The following is a 25,090-nucleotide window of genomic DNA, read 5'->3' as shown; positions in this document are numbered from 1 at the left end:
CCTTGCTCAGATTTTGGCAGGATTTTGGGTTAAATCCCTTTGGAAGGGCTGGGGATTGTCCGGGGAAAGCCTTGCTCAGATTTTGGCAGGATTTTGGGTTAAATCCCCCAGGAAGGACTGGGGCCTGGCCGGGGAAAGCCTTGCTCAGATTTTGGGTCAAATCCCCCAGGAAGGGCTGGGGATTGTCCGGGGAAAGCCTTGCCCAGATTTTGGCAGGATTTTGGGTTAAATCCCTCTGGAAGGGCTGGGGCCTGGCCGGGGAAAGCTTTGATGAGATTTTGGCAGGATTTTGGGTTAAATCCCCCAGGAAGGACTGGGGCCTGGCCGGGGAAAGCCTTGCTCAGATTTTGGGTTAAATCCCCCAGGAAGGGCTGGGGATTGTCTGGGGAAAGCTTTGATCAGATTTTGGCAGGATTTTGGGGAAAATCCCTCTGGAAGGGCTGGGGCCTGCCCGGGGAAGCTGCGGCTGCCCCTGCACCCCTGGCAGTGCCCCAGGCCAGGCTGGACATTGGGGCTGGGAGCACCCTGGGACAGTGATGGTGTCCCTGCCATGGCAGAGGGTGGCACTGGATGATCTTTAGGTCACTTCAAACCGAATCACGCCGTGTTTCCCTCCAGTGCCCCCCCCGAGGCCGGTGGGGCGCGATGCCCCGGGGCAGGGGGGCGATGCCCGGAGGCAGGTGGGCGATGCCTGGGGGGGCTGATGCCGCCTGTGCGGGGATACGGCCTCCGATCACCCCTTGAGGAGGGGAGGTGACCCCCCGGGCACCCCCTCGGGCCTGTCCCACCTGCGACCCCTCTGCAGTAGATTCCGGCGTGGCGTCCGGGGTCGCCATGGCAGCGTCCACTTCCGGGTTCTCTATGGCAACGGCTGCTTCCGGGCCCTCCCGGAAGTGGCCCCGCGTACGGCGGCCGGGCGGGGCCAGCGCGCGGCGGGGGCGAAGCGAGACGGCAGCGGGACGGGAGTGGCCGGGACGATGCTGGAAGCGGCGGCGGCGGCGGACCCGGAGCTGGATCCCGAGGATCTGGTGCATTTCTCGGTGGGAGACCTGCCCAGCCGCGGCTATGGAGTGATGGGCGAGATCCGGCGGCAGGGCAAGCTCTGCGATGTGACGCTCAAGGTACGGCCCGGCCCCCGGGGGCGGCGGGGGCGAGGGAGCACCGGAGGGGTCGGAGCGGGGCTGGGAGAGCTCGGACCCCCAGGGAGCCCCCGGTCCCTGATGGGGATGAGGGACCCCGACCCCTGAGGGGGCTCAGGGAGCTCGAGGAACCCCCCGGCTCCTGAGGGGGGACCTGGAGCCCTGAGGAGGTGCCGGGTATTGGGGAGGGGGAGGCTGAGGGGGGCTGAGGGTCCCCGGCCTCAGAAGGGGGAGCTGAGGGACCCCATCCCCATCCCCATTCCAGGGGGTGCTGAGGGACCTCAGCCTCTGGAGGGGAGACTTAAGGAACCGCCAGACCCATAAGGAAGGACCCCCACAGGCTTTGAGGGGAGCTGAGGGACCCCCCATGCCCATTCCTGGGGACTCAGCTTCTGGAGAGGGGACTTGAGGAACCGCCAGACCCCTGAGGGGGGACCCCAACCCTTAACAGAGGGGGCTGAGGGACCCCCACAGGCTTTGAGGGGGGCTGAGGGACCCCCCCATGCCCATTCCTGGGGACTCAGCTTCTGGAGAAGGGACTTGAGTCACCCCCAGACCCCTGAGGGGGGACCCCAACCCTTAACAGAGGGGGCTGAGGGACCCCCACAGCCTTTGAGGGGGGCTGAGGGACCCCAGCCTCACAAGGGGGACCCCCTCATCCCCGTTCCTGGGGACTCAGCTTCTGGAGGGGAGACTTGAGGAACCTCCAGACCCCTAAGGAGGGACCCCAACCCTTAACAGAGGGGGCTGAGGGACCCCCCATTCTCTTTTCCAGAGGGAAGGAGGCAGCTGGAGCTCCCCCAGACCCCTCTGGTGGGAGATGGAGGGGACAGGAGCAGGAGCTGAGACCCCCCAAACCCCCTTATCGTGGGGTGTCAGGGGTGCTGGAGCTCCCCAGCCCTGTGGGGTCTCAGAGGATCCAGGTTTAGGGACCGAACTCTGGGTATCTTTCCCTAGGAAAGCATTCCCTTATGGGAACATCCCTTCTTGGCATACAAAGGAATGAATCCAAATTAATCAAAACCAATCCACGAGCATGGTGAATGCTCAGGACCGTGGTGAAGGCTCAGGATCGTGTCCCAGGGTGGCTCTCGGGGTGTCCTGTGCAGGCAGGAGCTGCTGGAATCCCTCAGGATTGCAGCCTCGCAGGAGCTGGTGGGCTGGGAGCAGCTCTGACTCACTGCACAATTAACTCTGCGCTTTAATTAACCGCCAAGGTGCTGCCAGCCTACTCAGCCTCCTGGAACCTGCCGGGCTGTGGGGTGGGGAGCGTTCCATGGAGGAGGGGCTGGGCTGGGATCCTGCTGGGAGAGCTCCTTCCTTCTGCAGGGTGATGCTGGTGGCACCTGGGGGGGTGCTGTGCCAAAGCTGCTTTGGGGTGCACTGTAGTGGTGTTGGGATTAAACTGGGTGTTGGTGTGGCAGGAGGTGGCCAGATCCTGGCAGTCCCACAATTCTGGCAGACAATAGGAGGAGGTTTAGCATCCCAGTCTTATCTTGGATAAATTCCTCAGCATTGTTTCTAAAATTCCTGTGAAGAATTTTCCATTTCTGTGGGTTTTCCATAGCAAAGAGCTGTTTAAATCCTCTTTATCCCTACAGAGGTTTAAAACATTTTAAGGAAGATCAGAACCATCACGGACCAGTTTGGCATGCAAGGAACCTTCAGGATCACCCAGTGCCAGCCCTTGGATGGGCAGGGACACCTCCCACTGTCCCAGGGTGATCCAAGCGCCATCCAGCCTGCCTGGGCACTGCCAGGGATCCAGGGGCACCCACAGCTGCTCTGGGAATCCATTCCAGGGCATTCCCACTCTCCCAGGGAGCAATTCCTTCCCAAAATCCCCGAGACAGATCCCACAGCACCTGCCTCCTTGTCAGCCCTCTGTCCCTGTTGCTTCAAGCATTCCAGCTTTCCCTCCCACACCCTCAGCTTGGAATTCCAAGCATTTCATTCATCTCTCTTGAGTCACGCTGTGAAAATTTCCCACCTTGAGCTGCCTCTGGCCCATCCCCCTGGGATCAGAGCAGCCAAACCTTCCCTGCCCATTCCAGCCCAGCCTGGCTGCTCCAGCTGCAGGGGCTCCAGGTTTGTCCCAGCTGGAAGCTGGAGGTGCCTTTGGATGACCCAGACCCCCAGACTCAGCCAGCACAAACTGACCCTGCCCTGCCTCAGGAATGTTTTCCCACTGGAAATCCAGGCTGGGTTTCCAGCAGGGACAGGATTTGGGTGATTCTCACCCAGAATAAGGAAGGAATGTGAAGGAAGGAATCATGGAGGTGGGAATGTTCATCTGGAGAGGAGAAGCTCCAGGGGGAGCTCAGAGCCCCTGGCAGGGCCTGGAGGGGCTCCAGGAGAGCTGGGGAGGGACTGGGGACAAGGATGGAGGGACAGGACACAGGGAATGGCTCCCAGTGCCAGAGGGCAGGGATGGGTGGGAGATTGGGAATTGGGAATTCCTGGCTGGGAGGGTGGGCAGGCCCTAGAATACAATCCCCAGAGCAGCTGTGGCTGCCCCTGGATTTCCAGGTCCAGGTGGGACAGGGCTTGGAGCAGCCTGGGACAGTGGGAGGTGTCCCTGCCCATGGCTGGGGATGGCACTGGATGATCCTTGAGGTTCCTTCCAACCCAAACCATTCCAAGATTTCATGTCACTTCATTCCCATCTGTGAGAAATGAATTTGTAGAGAATTTTTAAAGTTTGACAGAGGAGTTTGGAGAGGAGAAGCTCCAGGGAGAGCTCAGAGCCCCTGGCAGGGCCTGGAGGGGCTCCAGGAGAGCTGGGGAGGGACTGGGGACAAGGATGGAGGGACAGGACACAGGGAATGGCTCCCAGTGCCAGAGGGCAGGGATGGGTGGGAGATTGGGAATTGGGAATTCCTGGCTGGGATGGAATTCCCAGAGCAGCTGTGGCTGCCCCTGGATCCCTGGCAGTGCCCAGGCCAGGCTGGACATTGGGACACCCTGGGACAGTGGAGGTTTCCCTGCCATGGCAGGGGTGGCACTGGATGGTCCCAAAGGTCCCTCCCAGCCCGTTCCAGGATTCTCAGATAAAAGCTTGGAGAACCATTCCAAGTCCAACCCAGAGGAACCTCCAGGTGGATCCTGATGCTCCCACACCACTGCAGTGAATTCATTCCCCTTTTTTCCTTCCCCTTTTTTCCACTCCTGCTGCTTTTTGTCTGTCCCATCTCTAAACCAGAAAGCTTCCAAACCCCTCTTTGTCCCAGAAGTTGGATATTGATGTTCCCAATGCTCCAGCTCATGGATTTGGGAATTCTTTTGGGGGATTTCTTTTCTCTCCCTGTCTCTTTACCAGCTGCAGGTCTGATGTTCCCTCAGAGCTCCCTTTGGAGCCTCTCCGAAATGTTGAATTAAATATCCATTTGTAGGAGCACACATGGATGGGCTGCAGGGAGGAGACACACCTCAGGCTGTGGTTATTCCTTTTCCTTTGGAAAAAAATCAGAATTTTGCTTAGCAAAGCCACATTTCTGCTTTCTCTGAGATTCACTGGGCTGGGCATTGGTGTGGCCATGAAATAACCAAGGCAGCCCTTCTCCCCAGCTGATCCCCATCCCAGCTGTGCTTTGCTCCTCATCCAGTCCTGGTGGTGATGGGAAAGGTGATGGAGATTCCACAGGGAAACACCAGGCCTGGAATAACCATGGGCAGAGCAGAAATGAGGCTCTGAGCCTTTTTTACCTCTAATTTGGTGAGGTTTGAGGCTTTGAACTCCAGCTGTGGACAAGCCAAAGGGCAGAATTCCTCTCTCAGAACCTCTCCTCTTTATTTTTAGTGGGTTTCCAGTCTTCTTCCCTTCACAGCTCCCAACTAAACACTGCAAAACCCCAGGAGAATTCCAGCTCACATGTTCATTCCCTGGTGTGATCTTTACCAGCACAAAAGGAGCTCCTCAGTGCTGGTGCTCTTCCTGAGCATTGTTTCTGGAGTTGTTTCATCCCTGCAGGATGAAAGCAGCCTGGGCAGTTGTGTTTTGTGGGATTTGTTTTGTGTCTGTGCTCCGGGCCAGGTCCTGGCGCTCTCCAGGGACAAAAGCAGGAACCAGGGCAAGCAGATCCATCCCATTCCTTCCTTACAAATCAAGGGGGAATAAATCCCTGCCCAGCTGGGGGAATGATCCAAGTGCCAGGCTGGCAGCTCCAGCAATCCTGGCCAAGCTGTGGCAGGAGGGAAGGAAGGGTTGTGCCTCCCCAAATCCTTGGACAGAGCTGATGTGAGCTCCTCCTGTGGATCTGAGCCACTCCAATGCCATTTTTCCATTACTAACTCCAAGCCTAATTAGAAAAGTCTCCAGGTCTGGCAAACTGAAATAATTCCCAGCTGTGGAGAGGGAATACAATATTTGCTTTGTGTCCAATCCCAGTGGCACCAACAGGGCACAGCCCTTCTCTCCCACCCTGATCCCAGTTTTTCCAGAGCAGACTGTTAACTCCAAACCCCCAAACCTGGAGCAGCTGCACCCCTGGGAGCTGATGCAGAGGTGGAGGAGCCTCTGCAAAAGTGGAATTGCAGAGAGCTCAGGCTGCCTGCCTGATGCCAGCAGGATCCTTGGAAACAGAGCCTGGCTGTGCTGCAGATGTTGCTGCACGTTTGGGAGATCCTGCAGGAGAACAGGCCTGGAAAGAGAGGGAATATCTGGTTTGTGGGAGGGATTGGAGGGGCAGGTGATGCATCATGCACAGGAGAGCTGCAGGTGAGCCTGTGATCCCAACCTTGGCACCCAGAACAGGAATTCTTTGGCATTCTGCCTGGGTGTGACTCCCCCGAGCTCTTGGCTGCTGTCAGCTCTCCCCTTACAGAAATATGAGGATTTTTAGTTCCAGGATAACACAAAATTCCTTCTTGCTGTCCCTTGAGGAGCACTGAGGAGGGCAGGGCTGGAGCTGATCCCCTCAGGATGCTCCTGTCCTTGTGGGAAGTGCAGGGACTGGAATTCCAAAGAGGAATTGGGTTTCTCTGAGCTGGCAGGGAATTCTCTGGGAATTCTTTGTTGTACATCCAGAGGGGATGTGTCCTGTGCTTCAAAGGAATTGGTCACAATTCTCATGGAATCCTGGAATGCTCTGGGCTGGAGGGACCTTCAGGATCATCCCATTCCCACCCTGCCATGGCAGGGACACCTCCCACCATCCCAGGCTGCTCCAACCTGGACTGGGGCACTGCCAGGAATCCAGGGGCAGCCACAGCTGCTCTGGGAATCCCATCCCAGCCAGGAATTCCCAATTCCCAATCTCCCATCCATCCCTGCCCTCTGGCACTGGGAGCCATTCAGAATTCCCTCTTTGCTGCTGCCCACACTGGGGGATCAGCACAGGGCATGGAGGGGGTTCTGGTCAGGGAATGTGGAGCTCCTCACCCACCAACAGCCCCAAATCCTTCCCTGCTCATGGTCCCCCTTGTTCCCCCAGCCTGGATTTGTGTTTGGGATTGTCCTGATCCAGCTGCACGCCGTCACCTATCCCTGGCAGAATGGGGCTGAGGTGGATTGGACACCAGCTCTGCCCTCAGTGCCAGCATCCCACACAAAAGATGGATTTGGGGTTTTCTGAGACCTCTGCAGCACAAAAGATGCTGGGGATGGATTTGGGGTTTTCTGAGACCTCTGCAGCACAAAACTCAGCGAGTTCTCAGCTCTGCAGGGTGCTGACGTCAGGAGCACAGAAATGCCTTTCTGCCACCTACACCCTTTTCCTTGGAGAAAGGCTCCTTGTGCCCTGGAATTGGTTAGCATGTGGGGGTGTCCAGGGCCAGATTCCTTTGTCACCCACTCAGAAGGGAATTCCAGGATTGCTGGGCTCAGGAGGGATGCTTGCAAAGCTCCTTCTTCTGGAAAACTGAATCTTTGGCCTTAAAAGCAAAGCACCTAAAATTATAAATTGTAAAACAGAACATCCTGCAATGGTGTTGATGCCTCAGGTTCAGCTTTTATATTTTCAGATTCTGTGCTGCTTTAGTGTGTGGGTCTGAGCTCCACATCAGGGCATGGTGAGCTCTGTGCACAGAGCAGGGAGACAAAACAATTCCTGCTCCAGCTGGGCACCAAGGACAAATGACCCAAATCTCAGCCCCAGAGCACAAACCCCGTGGGCTGGAGAGAGAAAAACAAGCAGGGTGGGACTGCCTGGGCTAAAGCTGCAATGGGACAATGAACTGCAAGGTGCAAATGGAGCAGAACTGATCCCAGGGAGAGACCCCGGGAGCGCTCGTGCATTTTGGGGCCATTTTGGTTCATCTTGGGTGCAGCCCTGGCTGGGCTCTGGTGCTGCCCAAGGTGCATCCATGGAGGAGATCCTGTTAATAAATCCCTGCTTTATTCTTTAGCTCTGTCCAGTCTCTGTTCTGGGTCAGCCTCACAAGGAATCAGGAGGAGGATGAGCTCTTTCCCACTTTCTCCCGAGGTGACTCCATAAGGAAAGTGCATTAATTTACTCATGGCAAGGGAGAACCTTTGGCTCTGGAGGTAGGGAGCCCTTTTTGGGAAAGAAGATATGAGGATGAGCTGAATGGACTCATCCTTGGAAGGATTTTCCATATTGCACAGGAAAATCCTGTCCTTTGCCTGCAGCAGGAAAATGCAGCTGTTCCCTGGGGACTCTCCGATGGAATGAACACAATGATGCTTTTAGAGCAGAGATCCCAATTTCTCCATCTCCCCAGGGGCTCTCCACCATTCCAGGAGCAGGTTCCAAAGAGGAGGATTCCCTGAGTATTGCCAGGCTCTGGATCTCCTGCTCACAGGAACCATTCCCAGTCTGGGAGCACAGGAGGGGCAGCACTGGGCAATCCCAGACCCAAGGAAGGGATTTCATCCCAGTGGTGATTGATCCCAGCTGTCCTTATCCCACAGGAATCCTGCAGGATGCTCTGCAAGGCCCAGCTGTGTAGGAGACCATGAGGCTGTTTGGGCAGCTCCCGTGGTGCAGCCCTGGAGAGGTCCCTGCTGGAACCATCCACCCTTGGCCAGGGACTGGGCCATGGAATCATGGAATGGGTTGGGTTGGAATCATGGAATGGGTTGGGTTGGAATCATGGAATGGTTTGGGTTGGAATCGTGGAATGGGTTCAGTTGGAATCATGGAATGGTTTGGGTTGGAATCATGGAATGGTTTGGGTTGGAATCGTGGGATGGGTTAGGTTGGAATTGTGGAATGGGTTAGGTTGGAATTGTGGAATGGGTTAGGTTGGAATCATGGAATGGGTTCAGTTGGAATCATGGAATGGTTTGGGTTGGAATCATGGAATGGTTTGGGTTGGAATCATGGAATGGGTTAGGTTGGAGTCATGGAATGGGTTCAGTTGGAATCATGGAATGGTTTGGGTTGGAATCGTGGAATGGGTTAGGTTGGAATCGTGGAATGGGTTAGGTTGGAATTGTGGAATGGGTTAGGTTGGAATCGTGGAAAGTTTTAGGTTGGAATCATGGAATGGGTTAGGTTGGAATCATGGAATGGGTTAGGTTGGAATCATGGAATGGTTTGGGTTGGAATCATGGAATGGTTTGGGTTGGAATCGTGGAATGGGTTAGGTTGGAATCATGGAATGGTTTGGATTGGAATCATGGAATGGTTTGGGTTGGAATCATGGAATGGGTTAGGTTGGAATCATGGAATGGGTTAGGTTGGAATCATGGAATGGTTTGGGTTGGAATCATGGAATGGTTTGGGTTGGAATCATGGAATGGGTTAGGTTGGAAAAGCCCTCCTGGATCACTGGGTCCGGCCATGACCCAGCACTGCCAAGGCCACCCTGACCATGTCCCCAAGTGCCACATCCATGGATGTCACATCCCACCACGGATGGGGAGCCACCCCTGCCCTGGGCTGTCCCTTCCAAGGTCTCACCTCCTTTTCCATGAGGAAATGTTCCCAATTTCCACCCTGGCCCAGCCTGGGGCCGTTCCCTCTGCTCCTGTCCCTGTTCCCTGGGATGATCCCAAATCCCCCCGGCTGTCCCCTCCTGGCAGGAGCTGTGCAGAGCCACAAGGTCCCCCCTGATCCCCCTTTTCTCCAGGCTGAGCCCCTCCCCAGCTCCTCGGGAGTTTTCCAGCCCCTTCCCAGCTCCATTCCCTGCCCTGGACACCCTCCAGCCCCTCAATGTCACTCTTGTCATGAGGGGCCCAGAGCTGCCCCCTGGGCTCTGTAAATTACAGCTATTTTCTGAAATAAGGGCCTTTTTCTCCTCCTTGGGTCACACTGCAGGCTTGGGGTTTGAGTAAACACAACCTTGGTGTTGAAATTCCTGTTATCTTTAGTTATAAAGATAATTTTGCCTATAAATAGAAGGTCACTGTATGCATTTGAAGCAGGTGTTTCACTTTAAGAGGTGCCTGTTCAATTTTAGCACCACGTTTCATTTATTCAAAAGCTGAAATGAGATTTGGCCAGTTGTGATTTTTGGCAGCTTGGGCTTAGTGGGGAAATGAAAGTCAAGTAAAATGTTGCTTTTCTTGCACACTCAGCCTGAATGGGAGCACTCATGCAGACAGACCAAATGAACTGTTCCAGTTGGAGTGAATTCCTTACAGCATTTCAGAGATAAGAGCAGCCCTTGTTCTCTCACCTTTCAGAAACAGCAGAAGGAGAACTGGGCTGTTCCTGTGGGTTGGGATGTTGGAGACACACAGGAAGGGATTTCCCAGCAGCGTGGAGGGGTATCAATAAAGGGATTTATTATTGATAAATCACTGAGCTGGGCCAGGAGAGCTGCTCAGGGAATGGGCCAGGGATGGGCTGGAGGTGCTGGAGCTGCTGGGCAGGGAGGGGTCCTGAGCCCCCAGGCTGGAATGGGGACAGGCCAAGCAGCAAAACTGTCCCTGTGGTCACCCAGGCTGTGGCTGCTCCTGTGTTGTGGGAATCAGAAAGACAGAAATCCTAACAAACAAAAAAGGGTTTGATTTACACTCCTAGAAGAAGCCTAGATTGATGTGAAAACACAGACATCAAACAGAAAAATCATCAACTTATGTTTCTATGAGTTATATATATCTATAACTTTCTATAAGTTGTGTTTCTATGTTATATATGTCTATAATTTTTAATAGCTGTGTTTCTATAAGTTATATATATCTATAATTTTCTATAAGCTATGTTTCTATAAGTTATATATATCTATAACTTTCTATAAGCCATGTTTCTATAAGTTATACATATAACTTTCTATGTTATATATCTATAACTTTCTATAAGTTGTTTCTATGTTATATATATCTATAATTTTTAATAGCTATGTTTGTATAAGTTATATATATAACTTTCTATAAGCTATGTTTGTATAAGTTATATCTCTAACTTTCTATAAGTTATATATCTATAACTTTCTATAAGTTGTGTTTCTATGTTATATATATCTATAACTTTCTATAAGCTATGTTTCTATAAGTTATATCTATAACTTTCTATAAGTTATATATCTATAATTTTCTATAAGTTGTGTTTCTATAAGTTATATATTTCTATAACTTTCTATAAAGTGTTTCTATAAGTTGTATATATCTATAACTTTCTATAAGCTGTGTTTCTATAAGACATATATCTATAACTTTCTATAAATTATATATAACTTTCTATAAGTTGTGTTTCTATGTTATATATATCTATAATTTTTTAATAGCTATGTTTCTATAAGTTATATATATCTATAACTTTCTATAAGTTATATATCTATAACTTTCTATAAGTTATGTATCTATAACTTTCTATAAGTTGTGTTTCTATAAGTTATATATTTCTATAACTTTCTATAAGATATCTATAACTTTCTATAAGTTATATATCTATAACTTTCTATAAGTTGTGTTTCTATGTTATATATATCTATAATTTTTAATAGCTATGTTTCTATAAGTTATATATATCTATCATTTTCTATAAGCTATGTTTCTATAAGTTATATCTATAACTTTCTATAAGTTATATATAATATATATATCTATAACTTTCTATAAGTTGTGTTTCTATGTTATATATATCTATAATTTTTAATAGCTATGTTTCTATAAGTTATATATATATATAACTTTCTATAAGCTATGTTTCTATAAGACATATATCTATAACTTTCTATAAATTATATATTTCTATAACTTTCTGTAAGTTGTGTTCCTATAAATTGTATATATCTATAACTTTCTATAAGCTGTTTCTATAAGTTATATATATCTACACCTTTCTATAAGTTGTTTCTATAAGTTATAGATATCTATAATTTTCTATAAGTTATGAGTAAGAATATACCTGAAATAAGTAATAAACTGTAGTAGATAAGATGATGAAGGGTTCTATAATATAATAATGTAGTAATGTGATTATATATATAATTGAGTTTAGATATTAAAATAGAAATATATGTGTATACATATAATAAGACCTTATTAGACAAAAGTATCCACATTACAGTAGAAAAAATAAAGGTAATAAGAAAACAGGTAATAAAAAGGTAAAAAAATAAAGGTATTAAAAAAACAAAACATACTCTATAACAACTGTCCATTGGATCAGAAAGTTATATACTCTCTTACAACAAAGAATTTATAACCATCTTAGACTATGGCTGACTATTTACTATCTTACAAATCTCATCACCTTTGAGACTGATGTTCTCTAAACAATAAATCATTCTTATTCTAATCACAATCCCACCCCTTCCATGAATACAACAACACCTGCACAGTGCCAGCCCTTCCCACTGGGAATTCCCAAACCCAGAGGGATTTCCCTGTCCTGGGGAGCACCTGGGGACACAGAGAGGCCTCACCTGGCAGGGAGGGAGGGAATGAAACGCCAGGGATGTGGGGAGGGGCTGTCAGCTCCCAGCTTCTGGAATCACTTCCCTTTATGGCCTTGCCTTGTGAAATTTGCTGCATTTTTGTGTTTCTAAAGCTCTGGCCAGGCTGGGGTTTGTGCTCTCTGTGTGAAGCCAGGGTGGGAAGCTGCTCTGCCAACATTCCTTCCTCTCCAGGGAGCTCCATCCCCTCGTGGGATGCTGCATGTTGGAATTCAAAATGCAGGGAACTCTCACAACTTCAAGCCAAAGCTTAGAATGAAACCCAGGATTTGATCTGACACCTTGGAAAAGGCTCCCAAACTGAGGTGCTAGAAACCAGAATGTGGATTTGTAGTTTAAAGCAGAGACATGTTGAGCTAACTAAAGGGAAGTTTAGAGTTTTAGAGTTCAAAATATAAAAATAAAAGCAGTTACTGAGGTAAAGAAGGAGTTTAGAATGCGGTACTGTGGGTTTGTGTGCCATAACATGACTGGCTGAGAAAGCTTACACTGTAGCATAAGACAAAAGATTTAAGGATGTAATACTAATATTTAGGATATAATATTTAAGGATAAAATATTTAAGGTCAAAAACATAAATATCCTTGTTGGCAGGATAAAATAAATCCTTAAAAGGTCTTTAATTAAGGGTTTTGTGACCTTGTGAGCCATGCAGAAGGTGTGAGCCGAGCTCACCCTTCCTGCCTGTTGTAGATAAGAAAATAAATCCCACCATCAGAAACAACTCAGAGCTCCTGTCTCAGCTTCCTTGCCAAGCTCCCCACAGGTGAGCTGAGCTGTCCCAGGGCAGGCTCCCTGGGGCAGTGGCTGCTGCTGATCCCTGCTCTCCCTGCTGCAGGTGGGGGAGCACAAGTTCAGCGCTCACCGCATCGTGCTGGCCGCCTCCATCCCCTACTTCCACGCCATGTTCACCAACGACATGATGGAGTGCAAGCAGGATGAGATTGTCATGCAGGGCATGGATCCCAGGTAAAAACTCCCAGGGAGCACAGCTGCCCTGCCTGTCTGTGTGTGCAGGGCTCACAGCCTGTTCCCCTGCTGTGGGCACAGTGCTGTCCCAGCTGCAGTTCGGTGCATTTTCTGTCCTTTCTCCCTGTTTTCAGTGCTCTGGAGGCTCTGATCAACTTTGCCTACAACGGTCACCTGGCCATAGACCAGCAGAATGTGCAGTCCCTGCTCATGGGGGCGAGTTTCCTGCAGCTGCAGAACATCAAGGATGCTTGCTGCACCTTCCTCAGGGAGAGGTGAGAGGGGCTGGGGGGATCCTGGGGGATTCCAGCAGTGAGGTTCTGTCACCTGTGTCCAGCTTGGGAGGAGCAGGAAGTGTCCTTCTAGCAGGATGAGGAGTGTGCATCCCAAAACTTGGCATCTGTAGAGTTATGGAACACAAAATGGGTTGGGAGGGGTCTTAAAGCCCATCCCAATCCACCCCTGCCATGGGCAGGGGCACCTCCCACTGTCCCAGGCTGCTCCAGCCCCCATCCAGCCTGGCCTTGGACACTTGCAAAGATCCAGAGGCAGCCCCAGCTGCTCTGGGACTTCCATCCCAGCCAGGAATTGCCCATTCCCAATCTCCCATCCATCCCTGCCCTCTGGCAGTGGAAGCCATGCCCCCTTCTCCTGCCATTCTCATTCCCTTCAGAATAACCTATCACTCCTTTATGGGCACACAGTGAGAAACCTTGGCCAGCCACAGAATCAAAACTCAGAGCAGAACTGAGGAGACATTTCCCTTTCTGAGAGCCCATCCTGGCAGGAATTGCCCTTCCTGCTGCTGTGTGTGCTAAAGGGGAGGAACACAGTGCCTCAGCCCCGGAGCTGGACAGGAAACTGTGCCACAGCCCTAAATTGATCCCAGGTTCTTCAGTTTCCTCACTGGGGCTTGGCTGTGAGGCTGTTCCAGCAGCATGGTGTGGAAATGGAAAGCTGGGACACTCTTTGTGCACATTCCACATGGATTCTCAGCCCTGCCAGGGAGTCTGGTGTGTTCACTTTTCCCAGCCTGGCTTCTCTGCAGCTGCTCAGGGCATTCTGTGGTGTGATGTTAAACACACCCATCAAATACAGGGATTGGCCACCAAAATGCTCCCAAATCCACCAGGAGCAGCCAGGTGTCCTAAGTGAAGTCCTGGCTTTGAGTGCACAGCTGCCAGTTTGGTTATTAACCAAAAATGAGTGGGTTCTGGCCACCCTGGAGAGCTGGGACAGGGACACTGAGCTTTCCTTCTTAAGTGGAATTGAGAATTGGGATATTTTTAGGCAGCTGTGTTGTAACCAAGCCCTCAGAGTCACCCTCATGTGACAGTTCCCCACCCAGCAGCACAAGGAGCTGGAGCTGCTGCAGAGACCCAGAGGAGGCCCCAGAGCTGCTGCAGGGCTGGAGCCAGGCTGGGAGAGCTGGGAATGGAGAGGAGAAGCTCCAGGGAGAGCTCAGAGCCCCTGGCAGGGCCTGGAGGGGCTCCAGGAGAGCTGGAGAGGGACTGGGGACAAGGATGGAGGGACAGGACACAGGGAATGGCTCCCAGTGCCAGAGGGCAGGGATGGATGGGAGATTGGGAATTGGGAATTCCTGGCTGGGAGGGTGGGTTGGAACTGGCACAGGGTGCCTGGGGAAGCTGTGGATGCTCCCAGAGCCACCTGGGTCTATCCAATGCCTCTTTGGCAGGGACAAGGGGACATTTGTGTTTCCATCCTCTGGCTCTGCCTTGGATTCACCTGGAGCTCCCTGTGCAGGTCAGCTCCTGGGTGAGAGGACACTTGTGATGGTGTTCACAGGGGTTCTTGGATCAGGGAAGTGACGAGGATCTGACTCCATGTTTCAGAAGGCTGATTTATTATTTTATGATATATATTACATTAAAACTATACTAAAAGAATAGAAGAAAGGATTTCATCAGAAGGCTGGCTAAGAATAGAAAAAGAAAGAATGAATAACAAAAGCTTCTGTCTCTGTCAGAGTCCGAGCCAGCTGACTGTGATTGGCCATTAATTAGAAACAGCCACATGAGCCCAATCACAGGTGCACCTGTTGCATTCCACAGCAGCAGATAATCATTGTTGTTGAAAGCGAAGGAAGCCAACCCACCTTGTCATTGATCAGCATTGACTTCGATTTATTGATTAAATCAGCCACTTTATATAACAGTGTTAATTAACTTCATGCATATTGCAAAATCCAAGCTCACGGTAGGTTAACAGAGAAAACTCTAACCCCTCCTTTTGTTTTACAATACCTGTGGTTTAGTTATTGAAAACAGGACCAGTGTTCTCACTGTGATATGAAAAGTTCTCAAAATGTTCATATCTGTTCCCAGAGAGCCCAAGGACAGAATGTTTTGCCTGTTATGGGAAGACTGTCTGAGAATCTTATTGTTTATAAAGTGGTGCTTGAGAGAGCCTAATTATTTATAGAATCAAGCTTGGGAAATGCTTTACAACTACCTTTTACTTTTCCCTCAACTGTATACCTTCATGGCCTCTTTCTTTAAGCCATGCTAGAACCAGACTCTCCACACATTGTTTACATTTTGTTCCTGAGGCCTCTCAGCTTCTCAGGAGGAAAAATCCTAAAGAAAAGATTTTTCATAAAATGTGCCAGATGTGACAGACACTGGAGAGGACAGGACACATCTTCACTGCACTGTGTGTCCTCCTGCGCTTCCCAGAATCCTGGAATGGTTTGGGTTGGAAGGGACCTGAAATCCCATCCCATTCCAGCCCTGCCATGGCAAGGACACCTCCCACAGTCCCAGCCTGCTCCAAGCCGCAGTGTCCAACCTTGGGCACTCCCAGGGATCCAGAGCAGCCATCTCCTCCACTAAGCTGACACTCCTGTTCTCTCCTGCTCCCCTTTCCAGGCTCCACCCCAAGAACTGCCTGGGCGTGCGGCAGTTTGCAGAGACCATGATGTGCACGGTGCTCTACGACGCCGCCAACAGCTTCATCCACCAGCACTTCGTGGAGGTCTCCATGTCCGAGGAGTTCCTGGCCCTGCCCTTCGAGGATGTCCTGGAGCTCGTTTCCAGGGATGAGCTCAACGTCAAGTCTGAAGAGCAGGTGGGAGGTTTGGCCTTGAGGGGTTCCTTGCTGCTTGGGAGTGGAATGGGAATGGGAATTGTCCTGCTCCTGGGCTGAGTGAAGCTGAGGTGTCCTGGCACAGTGGGGACACTCAGAGGTGCTGGACGGAGCTGTGATGGTTTCCTGTGCCTGGTCCTAAAGAAACACAAGGCAGGGCTTTTCTAGGATCACAGAAACCTCAGACAGCATCGAGTCCAACACTTCCTCTAGCACTGCCAAAGCCACCGCTGACCAATGTCCCCAAGTGCCAGATCCACATGGCTTTCAAATGCCTGCAGGGATGGGGACTCCACCATGCCCTGGACAGCCCTTCCTGTGAAGGAATTTTTCCAAATTCCCACCTAAACTTCTACTGGGACAACATGAGGCTGTTTCCTCTCCTCCTGTCCCTTGTTCCCTGGAATCCCACCTGGCTGCACCCTCCTGTCAGGGAGTTTGTGGGAGTGAGAGGAGTTTAGGGTGTTCCCACAGCCTTGAGAATCCATCAGTGTGGGCTGACAGTGAGCAGGGAAAGCAGAGCCTGTCCTTGAGCCTGGAAATCTGTCCTGCTCTTCCTGAGGAGGTGACAAGGGCAGAGCAGAGCTCCAGCTTCTCCTTGTAGGGTACAAATGTGCTTCTTTCATCAGGGTGAGGGAGGGAGGGGAACCTGCCCCACATTCCAGCCACATTCCTGTGTCACACCAAGAATTCCTCACTCTGTTTTTCCCAGAGCAGGTAGGATCCACAGAGTCCATCCTGGGGACATTTCCCTTTCCCTGAACTGCCAGCCCCACCCTTCAGAAATTCCAGTAGCACCCTGCAGAGTGCAACAAAGTTGGTTTGGGGTTTTTAATCCCTGTGGTGCTGTTGGAGAAAAGCATTTTTGCACTGAAAAGTTTGGGAATTGTGTTGGGAGAAGCTCCAGATGCCACCATGCAAGAAAGAGTTGATCATTTGTTCTGATCAGTTGTAAAAACTGCAATAACTTTAATGGGGAGCCCTGTGAACCCAGGAATGTGGATCCCAAATTAAGCTGGGACCAGGGCACCAGGATCCTTCTGTGGCTGGAGTCATCCAGAGGGGTTTCAGTGTCCCCTCCATGTCTGGGATGGACCCTGAAGGGACCAGCTCAGCTCCAGGTGTCTCCAGTGCAGTCATCCAGAGATGGATTCCTCTCATCAAACCTTCTCCTGGTTTCTCATGGAGCAGCACCATTCCCACTTTGCAGATTTCTGTCACTAAATAAACACATTTTGTGTTCTGTGCCACCTCCTCTGCCAAAATCCTCCCTGCAGCTCCCTCATTTCCATGCAAACTTCTGTGCTGAATGTCCCATCCCACAGGACAGGATTGTCTGAGGCAGGGAAAGAAACCTGCATGGAGCCAGGCTGGAGAGCTGGGAATGTTCCCCTGGAGAGGAGAAGCTCCAGGGAGAGCTCAGAGCCCCTGGCAGGGCCTGGAGGGGCTCCAGGAGAGCTGGAGAGGGACTGGGGACAAGGATGGAGGGACAGGACACAGGGAATGGCTCCCAGTGCCAGAGGGCAGGGATGGGTGGGAGATTGGGAATTGGGAATTCCTGGCTGGGATGGAATTCCCAGAGCAGCTGTGGCTGCCCCTGGATCCTTGGCAGTTTCCAAGTTCAGGCTGGACAGGGCCTGGAGCACCTGGGACAGTGGGAGGTGTCCCTGCCCATGGCAGGGAGTGGCACTGGATGATCCTTGAGGTTCCTTCCAACTCAAACCATTTCAAAATTTCATGTCATTTCATTCCCATCTGTGAGAAATGAATTTGTAGAGAATTTTTAAAGTTTGACAGAAGGTTCACATAGTACATATTTGTATGTAAACTTTGAGGTAAGAAATGTTGACTTAGAAATGCCATGGAATAGGACAGACATTGTTGAGAGAGAAATGGAATTAGGAACAAGTTTTGAAGAAATGTTAACTTAAAAATGCCATGGAATAGGATAGATATTGTTGAGAGAAAAGTGGAACTAGAAACAATTTTTAAGGGTCAGTTTTGTAAATAAGGCTGGATATTTTGGAGAAGTAGAACTATGAAAGATGTATTGCAGTAGGACACATGGGGAGTAGTTTTATATCTTAGCTTTGAAGTATTTCTAGTATAGTGTGGTCAAAGTTGATAAGCTAAGACACACTTATAATGTAATTAGGAAATAGTTGGGTTTTGATTGTAATAGCATGAATTATAACATCTGTATTGTCTCACCCTTCACATGAGACTAAAAATGGAATAAAAGTTTTTGAAACATGTCGCAGACATTTCTCCACAGAAATCCTTTCTTTCGGATTTCTGTGTCTTCGGGAGGCCAGAGGCTCCAGAAGACAAGGTAAACAATTATTATCAGCTGCTGTGGAATGCAACAGGGACACCTTGATTGGCTCATTTCCTATGTTTATAATTAAGGGCCAATCACCAGTGTAAGCCAGGGGACTGAGTCCTTGACCACAACTTTGTTGTAGATTCTTTTCTTTCTATTCTTAGCTAGCCTAGCTGCTCTGCAAACCTCTCTCTATATTCTATTTAGTATAGTCATAATGTATTATATATAATATCTTAATAAATCAGCCTTCTGATCAAGATACAAGATTCACCGTCTCTCTATCACCAGCTGTGACCCACTCAGGTGCGGTAATAGAAACACTTCTCAGTCACCCCATTTCTGAGTCAGAAAATCCAACACCCATCCACTTGCACAACCCCCTGACTGCACCTTTCCCCTGCTGTGTCCTGGCAGGTGTTTGAAGCTGCCCTGGCGTGGATCAGGTACGAGAGGGAGCAGAGGGAGCCCTTCCTGCCCGAGCTGCTGTCGCGGATCCGGCTGCCGCTGTGCCGCCCGCAGTTCCTCAGCGACCGCGTGCAGCAGGACGACCTGGTGCGCTGCTGCCACAAGTGCAGGTGGGCCTGGCCTCACCTGGGGGGCACAGCCACAGCCTGCAGACTCTGTAGGAGTAAAGGGGAGTAGGATGGTCTGGATAGATGGAGATGAGAGATCTCTGCAGCCAGGACTTGGAATTTGGGGTTTATTGTAAAGGGCCTGGCTGCAGGGCCCTGCTGGGATTTGGGGTTTATTGCAAAGGGCCTGGGTGCAGGGCCCTGCTGGGATTTGGGGTGTATTGCAAAGGGCCTGGGTGCAGGGCCCTGCTGGGATTTGGGGTTTATTGCACAGGGCCTGGCTGCAGGGCCCTGCTGGGATTTGGGGTTTATTGCACAGGGCCTGGCTGCAGGGCCCTGCTGGGATTTGGGGTTTATTAAAGCAAAGGGCCTGGGTGCAGGGCCCTGCTGGGAGCTGCCACCCACAGCTCAGAGCAGGACTGAGAGAAGAGAGGATGAGAGAGAGAGAGAGGATGAGAGGGTAAGAGAGTAAGGGAGTAAAAAAGGTAAGTGAGGTTCTCATTGCAATACAATAAATCATCTTCTGTGCTAAATATTCTAATTCTCACTAACCAATCTAGTACAATACACAAATCCTATGGCATTTACATACAGCCTATAAGAATCATGACATTACCATCCTGTGTTACATTTTAAACCCTAAAAACTCCTCTTTGGGCCCCTTCTGCCAAGCTGCAGGGTCTGCTCTGCCCCTTGGGCCTGTCTGCAAGCAGAGGGTGTTGTTCCATCAAAAAGGGATTACCTTCAGCTGGCCACACCATTGTTTTCCTGTTGTTCAGTATTGAGGCATCTCAAAGCTTTCATTCCAATCTCACTTACAGTTTCCATATTCTCAAAATCTTTTGCCAGGCAATCATATTTATAAGGCTTTCCCATTTCATCTTCCCTAACAATTCTCAGTCTCCAGCCAGTCAGATCTCCTCTCTAACCGTCCTCCATTGTGTTTCAGGGATCTGGTGGACGAGGCCAAGGATTACCACCTGATGCCCGAGCGGCGGCCGCACCTGCCGGCGTTCAAGACGCGGCCGCGGTGCTGCACGTCCATCGCCGGGCTCATCTACGCCGTGGGGGGACTCAACTCAGCAGGTACCTTGCAGTGGAAAGACCACCAGGGGCTGGGTGGGATGATGGTGGGATGCTGGAGTTACCTCCTGTGGAAGCGTGGAGCAGTTTCACCTCCTCCATGCAGCACTTTGACCCTCCCGGTGACACCCTCAGGGTGGTTGTGCCCGTAGTTTAACATCTTCCATCTGAAATCCTGTCCAGGTGAGGTTTATTTAGGATATATTCCTAAAGACTTTGAGGATGGTGTCCTGGCCTGGAGCCCCGAGCAGGACGTGCAGGGATCTCCACAATGTTGTTGGGGCTGTGGGATCACAGCACTTTGACGTGAGTCTCACTATAGCATAAAAGGGGAACAGAAAGTGACCAAAGAAAAACCTGACACCACAGATGGGACTTGCAGGTCTCTGCTGCCCCTTGGAGGACAGTGGAGGTGCCACTTCCACAGAGGGAGCGTGTGCAGGCTCCTCGTGCAGAGCACGGCAGAGCTTGGAAATGTTCCCCGATCTTTTGGAGTGTGGGAACGACGGGAATTGTTCAGAGTGGCATCTCTGAGGGTGAGCAGGGATGTGTGGCTGGGAAAAGGGAGCAGGAGGGCTGGAATAGGATGTGAGAGCCCAGGATAGGACAGAGAATCCAATCCCAGAATGGTCTGGGTTGGAAGGGACCTTAAGGATCATCCTGTCACCCTGTTTTTTTAAGTTTTTCTAAGCCTTATGATGTTTACATTCTTGCAACAAACTTTCTCACACACTTATGTAAATAACTTATTGTTTTGCATTCTTTTATGGAGGAGGAGAAATTTGATGGACTGTTGGTTTGTCCAGTGTCACTGGAGAGGTGGCACTGTCACCCTCCAATCCACTGTCACTTTTGGAAATCTATAAATGTTAGAGTCAGAAATTAAACATCCTTTATTTTGCCTTGGAGATCTGCGTGTCCCCATCATTTTATTTCGTGTCCTATAGCGACAATCATGCCTAATGTGGGCAGGGGCACCTTCCACTGTCCCAGGCTGCTCCAAGCCCTGTCCAACCTGGCCTTGGACACTTCCAGGGAGCCATGTGCAGAACTTTGCACTTGACCTTATTGAATCTTTCCCCAAATATTTTCCCAAAGGAAAAACCAGCCAATTTCCCCATGCCAACCCCATCTTTAGGCACCCCTCTACCCACTCCCCACCATCCTAGGGCTCCATCAGGTCTCCCTCTTTTAATTTGAGTAGCAAATTTCTATGCAGGCGACTCGCTGAACGTGGTGGAGGTGTTTGACCCCATTGCCAACCGCTGGGAGCGGTGCCAGCCCATGGGCACAGCGCGCAGCCGCGTCGGCGTGGCCGTGCTCAACGGGCTCCTCTACGCCATCGGCGGCTACGACGGCCAGCTCCGCCTCAGCACCGTCGAGGTCTACAACCCCGACACCGACTCCTGGTCCAAAGTGGAAAGCATGAACAGTAAGAGGAGGTATGGGCAGCTCAGAGGGAGGAGACTTCTGGAAAAGCATGGGGAAACGAGGTTGGAGGGAGAGCGGTTCTTGAAACGCAAGGAGAAATGATTTTGGAGGAAGAGTGGGTGTGGGTGTGTGTATGGTGGGGGGTAAAAATGGGAAAGGAGGAGTGGGGCAGTGCAGGGACTGCACATTCTGCTGGATTTCCTTCGGGGCCGGGCTCTGCTCTCAGGGAACAGGGATAGGACAAGGCCTCAAGCTGTGCCAGGAGAGTCCAGTTGGATACAGGGAAAATTCCTCCTGGAAGGGGTTGTCCAGCCCTGGCCCAGGCTGTCCAAGGCAGAGGGTATACATGCCCCTCACCAGGTTTCTCTGGAGTTCCCTCAGCCACTCCTGGTGCTCCAGACCCTTCCCCAGCTCCATTCCCTTCTCTGGACACACTCCAGCCCCCCCAATGTCTTTTTCTCTATCCACACCCAGGATATGAGGTGCTCCTGCCATGAACACCTCAAATTCCCAAAATTTCCCCTTTGTGAGCTCAGAGTTCAAGTGGGACTGAGCAGTTTGGAGGTGAATCCAGGGAAAAGGCACTTTGGTGGGATGCCACAGGCAGAGTGTGTGGGGTCACAGCGTTGGGGACAGGGTGACAGCACCTCCAGCCACCTCAGAGGCTCCTGCTGTTCCTTGCAGTGCCATGGGAACGGTGGTGCTGGATGGGCAGATCTACGTGTGTGGTGGCTACGATGGAAACTCATCCCTCAACTCGGTGGAGTCCTACTCTCCAGAAACAAACAAGTAAGAGCCCTTGGTGTCCCAGAGCTTTTCCAGAAGGTTCCCTTCCAGTATTCCACGTCCTGGCACCGCTGGGCATCTGTGCTGTGAGAATGGTTTGGATAAGGAGTGGGCAAAGGAGAGATGGTAGAATCCAGCACTGGAAAAGCATGGAATGATCAGTGGGAGTGCTGCTGAGCTGTCCCCTCTCCCCCCAGGTGGACAACAGTGACCCCCATGAGCTCCAACCGCAGCGCTGCCGGCGTCACCGTGTTCGAGGGACGCATCTACGTGTCCGGGGGGCACGACGGGCTCCAGATCTTCAACAGTGTAAGGGCCTGGCCAGGGCTCAGCCCCTGCACTCAGCACCTCTGTGTCCTCTCCCTGGGCATCCAAACAGCCCCGAGTGGTTGTGCCACCAAATTGTGTCACTTCCAGCCACAACAGAAAAACCTGAGGGGGAACAGAAGTGACTCATTTATCCACTCAGGGACGTGGAGATGTTCTGAGGGCTGGAGCCCCTTGGATATAGAGACAGGCTGGGAGAGAAGAGAAGGCTCCAAAGAGCCCCTTCCAGGGCCTAAAGGGGCTCCAGGAGAGCTGAAAGGGGCTGGGGACAAGGCATGGAGGGTCAGGACACAGGGAATGGCTTTGAGCTGAAGGAGAGGAGATTTAGGTGGGATATTGGGAAGTAGTTCCTGGCCATGAGGGTGGGCAGGCCCTGGCACAGAGTGGATCCCTGGCAGTGTCCCAGGCCAGGCTGGACAGGGCTTGGAGCACCCTGGGACGGTGGAAGGTGTCCCTGCCCACAGCAGGAATGGCACTGGATGAGCTTTAAGGTCCCTTCCAACCCAAACCCTTCAGGCACCATCCCATAACAGCCGAACTTTTAACCGAAGGCTGTTCAGTCCTTTCAGCTCCCTGCTCCAGACCTTCCCTTCCCCGATTCACCACAAGAAGCCCCAAACTGCCCCATGTTTGGAGCTGCCCCAGCACCTCAGGGGATGCCCCAGGGCAATTCCCAAGGCAGAGCAGCAGCAGCAGCAGCAGCAGCAGCACCCTGACCGTGCCCATTCCCCCTGGCAGGTGGAGTACTACAACCCGCACACGTCCAGCTGGCACTCGGTGGCGCCCATGCTGAACAAGCGCTGCCGGCACGGCGCCGCCGCCCTGGGCAGCCGCATGTTCGTGTGCGGCGGCTACGACGGCTCCGGCTTCCTGAGCGCCGCCGAGCTCTACAGCTGCGACCAGTGGTACCTGATGGTGCCCATGAACAGCCGCCGCAGCCGCGTCTCCCTGGTGGCCAACTGCGGCCGCCTCTACGCCGTGGGCGGCTACGACGGACAGTCCAACCTCAGCTCGGTGGAGATGTACGACCCCGAGAGCGACCGCTGGACGTTCATGGCGCCCATGGTGTGCCACGAGGGCGGCGTGGGCGTGGGCTGCGTGCCGCTCCTCACCATCTGACGCCGCGGCGGGTTTGGCTTTGGGGTTTGGGTTTGGGGTTTGGGTTTGGGGGCGTCTCGTCTGCAGCGAGCGTGCCGGGATTTCCAGGTGCTCCATCCGGACACGAACTTGACTTGAGAGTAATCCCCACCTGTAAGATTTTGGGCTGAAGGTCCCAAAGGGTGAAATGTGGCAAGCAAAGACCCCTTGGCCTTGTCCAGAGCTGAGGCCGAGCAGATGCACCCACCCAGGATCCACCCACCAAGGATCCACCCACCCAGGATCCACCCACCCAGGATCCACCCACCCAGGATCCATCCACCCAGGATCCACCCACCCAGGATCCATCCACCCAGGATCCATCCACCCAGGATCCACCCACCCAGGATCCACCCACCCAGGATCCACTCACCCACCGTCCATTTTCCTGCGGTTGCACCTTTGGGAAGCGCCGTTGTGGGCTGGGGGAGGGAGCCAGGCTTCATTGTGACATAAAAACAGCCACTTCAAGGACTTGGAAAATCCATCTGCACCTTCAGGGAGCTGCAAAGCCACCTGAGCCCTCCCTCCCAGGGGCACCAGCAGCAATTTGGGGGGTCCTGGTTGAACAGGGGGTCTCCAAACAGGACAAACACGGCGCTGTCACTTCCAGGAGCTTCTTACACAAGACACCCCCAGTTTCTCGTGCTTTCCTCAGCTTGATGTGGAAAACTTCTCCACAAGAGCCACAGGATGGAGAAACCAGGAAGAGGAAAGGTTCGGTTAAACCAGGATCGTTTGGGCAAGTTCTGGAGAAGGATAGATGGAAACGACTCCAGGCAACGGCCTGAGGATTTCAAAATGGAAAACAGATTATCAGGATGTCCTTTAAATTAAATATCAAGGTATTTTCCAAGCCTAAGAGGCAGCTGGAACAGAAAGGCTGGGATATTTTAGGAGAGGCAAGGAAAACACTCCGCGAGCTTGTCATGCTCTGCTGGGAAAGGTCTTTGCCATGGGTTTTGTGCCAGGAAACTTTGGAATGCTGGCAGAGCCAAAGAGCTTCAGCCCTGCCCTGCATGATCCGTGATGCCCCCGGAGCTCCCCGTGCCCCCCTGGGCACTGCCATACCTCCTCCGGGCAGCAGGGCCAGGGATGTGGGCTCTCCCCCGGGGCTCCAGGGCTGGCAGGAGCGGGATGTGCCCCCCAGCCCCGCTCCTGGTGGCTGCTCCTGCTCCCACATCCCCGGGACTGACTCTGGCTGTACATGTGGATGTCTATATTGGGGTTCTGTGTATATTTTAGGGTCTATAATGAGCATATCTGGTTATCCATGTGATCTGTCAGGACATATCCATTTCCCCCACATCTATCCACTGCTGGCTTCCCAGCAATGGGAATCCTTTGGACTTTTCTGTGCTGCTCAAACTCTAAAAAGGAAAAATAAGAAAAAACACGATCAGAATGAA

The 25,090-nt window shown here is 51.6% G+C and overlaps 1 protein-coding gene across 2 annotated transcripts; it reads left to right on the top strand.

The window, feature by feature from the left end:
• Window positions 1–944: 944 nt before the first annotated feature.
• On the top strand, window positions 945–25,090 carry KLHL18 (kelch like family member 18). 2 transcript variants are annotated; one of them, XM_059487295.1, is made up of 10 exons: window positions 945–1,121; window positions 12,784–12,914; window positions 13,049–13,189; window positions 15,803–16,001; window positions 18,760–18,920; window positions 19,867–20,003; window positions 21,220–21,442; window positions 22,116–22,220; window positions 22,415–22,526; window positions 23,283–25,090. In XM_059487295.1, exons 1-10 carry the CDS (start codon window positions 978–980, stop codon window positions 23,661–23,663), a joined length of 1,734 nt encoding a protein of 577 aa, XP_059343278.1. In that variant the 5' UTR covers window positions 945–977; the 3' UTR covers window positions 23,664–25,090. The 2 variants fall into 2 exon arrangements, with proteins under 2 accessions (XP_059343278.1, XP_059343270.1); XM_059487287.1 differs by having other exon boundaries at window positions 21,205–21,442.

Source organism: Ammospiza nelsoni, chromosome 1, assembly GCF_027579445.1.
Source record: "Ammospiza nelsoni isolate bAmmNel1 chromosome 1, bAmmNel1.pri, whole genome shotgun sequence".
NCBI lineage: Eukaryota > Metazoa > Chordata > Aves > Passeriformes > Passerellidae > Ammospiza > Ammospiza nelsoni.
The sequence above is the reverse complement of the archived record's forward strand: the minus strand, read 5'-3'. Positions and strand labels throughout refer to the sequence as shown.

Coding starts and splice junctions, on each gene's coding strand:
- KLHL18 (XM_059487287.1), top strand. CDS start 978: ATGCTGGAAGCGGCGGCGGCGGCGGACCCGGAGCTGGATCCCGAGGAT. Junction 1,122..12,783: donor TCTGCGATGTGACGCTCAAG/GTACGGCCCGGC, acceptor TCCCTGCTGCAG/GTGGGGGAGCACAAGTTCAG. Junction 16,002..18,759: donor ACGTCAAGTCTGAAGAGCAG/GTGGGAGGTTTG, acceptor GTGTCCTGGCAG/GTGTTTGAAGCTGCCCTGGC.